General features: G+C 51.9%; 1 protein-coding gene across 2 annotated transcripts in view; it reads left to right on the plus strand.

Moving 5' to 3' along the window:
* The window catches only part of cdc42ep1a (CDC42 effector protein (Rho GTPase binding) 1a), an 11533-nt gene extending 10156 nt beyond the window's left edge, over nt 1-1377 (plus strand). For both annotated transcript variants that reach the window (XM_008436269.2, XM_008436267.2), the window contains exon 3: nt 94-1377. In XM_008436269.2, coding sequence (XP_008434491.1) covers nt 94-725 — 632 coding nt within the window. In that variant the 3' untranslated portion in view covers nt 726-1377. The remainder of the gene's footprint in view (nt 1-93) is intronic.
* Nucleotides 1378-1444: the final 67 nt, after the last annotated feature.

Raw genomic sequence — 1444 nt, forward strand, 5'->3', positions numbered from 1 at the left:
TGGTTCTGATGTTCTGTTGGTTCTGATGTTCTGGTGGTTCTGATGTTTTGTTGGTTCTGATGGTTCTGATGTTCTGTTGGTTCTGTTCTTCAGGTCTGGATTCCGGGTTCGTCACTCTGCCCCGTCTGTCCCGGTTGGAGCGCCAGCAGCCGTCCATCCGCGGCTCTCTCACCGATCAGACCGACGCCATCTTGTCTCCCTGCTCCGCCGCCATCGTGACCTCTGAACCCAAACGGACGACCCGCGCTGCGTACTCCGACTCCTTGCCCTCCCTCACGTCCCTGGACACCTTCACCTTTGACCTCGGCCCGTCCCTAATGAGCGAAGTGTTCGGGCTGATCGACGGGCGCCCGGAGGAGAGCGGCGCCGCGTGGCGGGCGGAGGAGGCGGAGTCGGCGTGCGGGTCGGACGGTTCCGCCACCGTGTCCTTCGTGGACTCGTTGCTGAGGGAGGACGGCGGCGGCGGGACGAGTCCTCACCGGTGTGAGGAGGAAAACGCGGCGAGGGGATTCTCCGGGGAAGTGCCGGACGTGCTGCTGGGTTCGGCTGAGCGGGTCGGGGTCCGGATGGAGAGCGAGCGGTTTCAGAGCGCTACCGACGTGCTAGCACGCCACTACGGCGTCGGCCTCTTAAAGGGACAGAACAAGATGGAGGAGCTCCGGAGTCAGCCCAGGAAGACAACATCCTACAGCTTCATGGACGATGAGGAGGAAATCAAAGTCTGACAGGAAGGAACCAAACGGACCCGGTTGACCTTCCTGAAGAGGTCAGGACTCCACAACAAACATGTCTGCCAGGCGTTGCACAAAATCAGGAGATTTTCTCCAAGAACCAGCTTTTTAGGGCGTCTGTCACTTTAAATCCACACAAGCTGCTGCCTACGTGAAAATGGCTGCAAAAAGATGCACAATTATGCGACTGTACAACTTAGAAAGGCAGAAGTGGCGCCTCCTGCACAACCATCAACGCAGCAAGTTATAAGGGCTATTATAGATCGAAAAGAGTAATTTCCACAAAAAAACTAGAAATTTATAAATTAATTTCTGAAATTTTCTAGAAAAGGTCAAACATGTTAAAGTTCAGCAAATTTTGAAACTCAGATTTCCAAGTTTTCTCTAGAAAATCTCTGAGAATTTCTTAACCTTTTTTTTTTTCTAGCAAATTTTTGAAACTCCAAGTTACTTCAAGAAAATTTCTGAGATTAATCTCAAAACTTGGCAAACAGTTGTTTCCACTCCAGTTTTATTTTCCCACCTTTGATGGCCCTAAAGCTCCGTCGTAGAAAATGCCTTCTGGATGGTGAGTCAACAACAAAACCCGTCTTTTCCTGCAGCCATTGTACAGCAAATACATTGGGAAAACCAGCTGACCAAACATGCTGGAGCTCTGCCGGGGTTGCTAGGTAACGGGTTGGGCTTCTTCGGGGTTGCTAGGTAACGGGCTG

Source organism: Poecilia reticulata, linkage group LG19, assembly GCF_000633615.1.
Source record: "Poecilia reticulata strain Guanapo linkage group LG19, Guppy_female_1.0+MT, whole genome shotgun sequence".
Classification (NCBI taxonomy): Eukaryota; Metazoa; Chordata; class Actinopteri; order Cyprinodontiformes; family Poeciliidae; genus Poecilia; species Poecilia reticulata.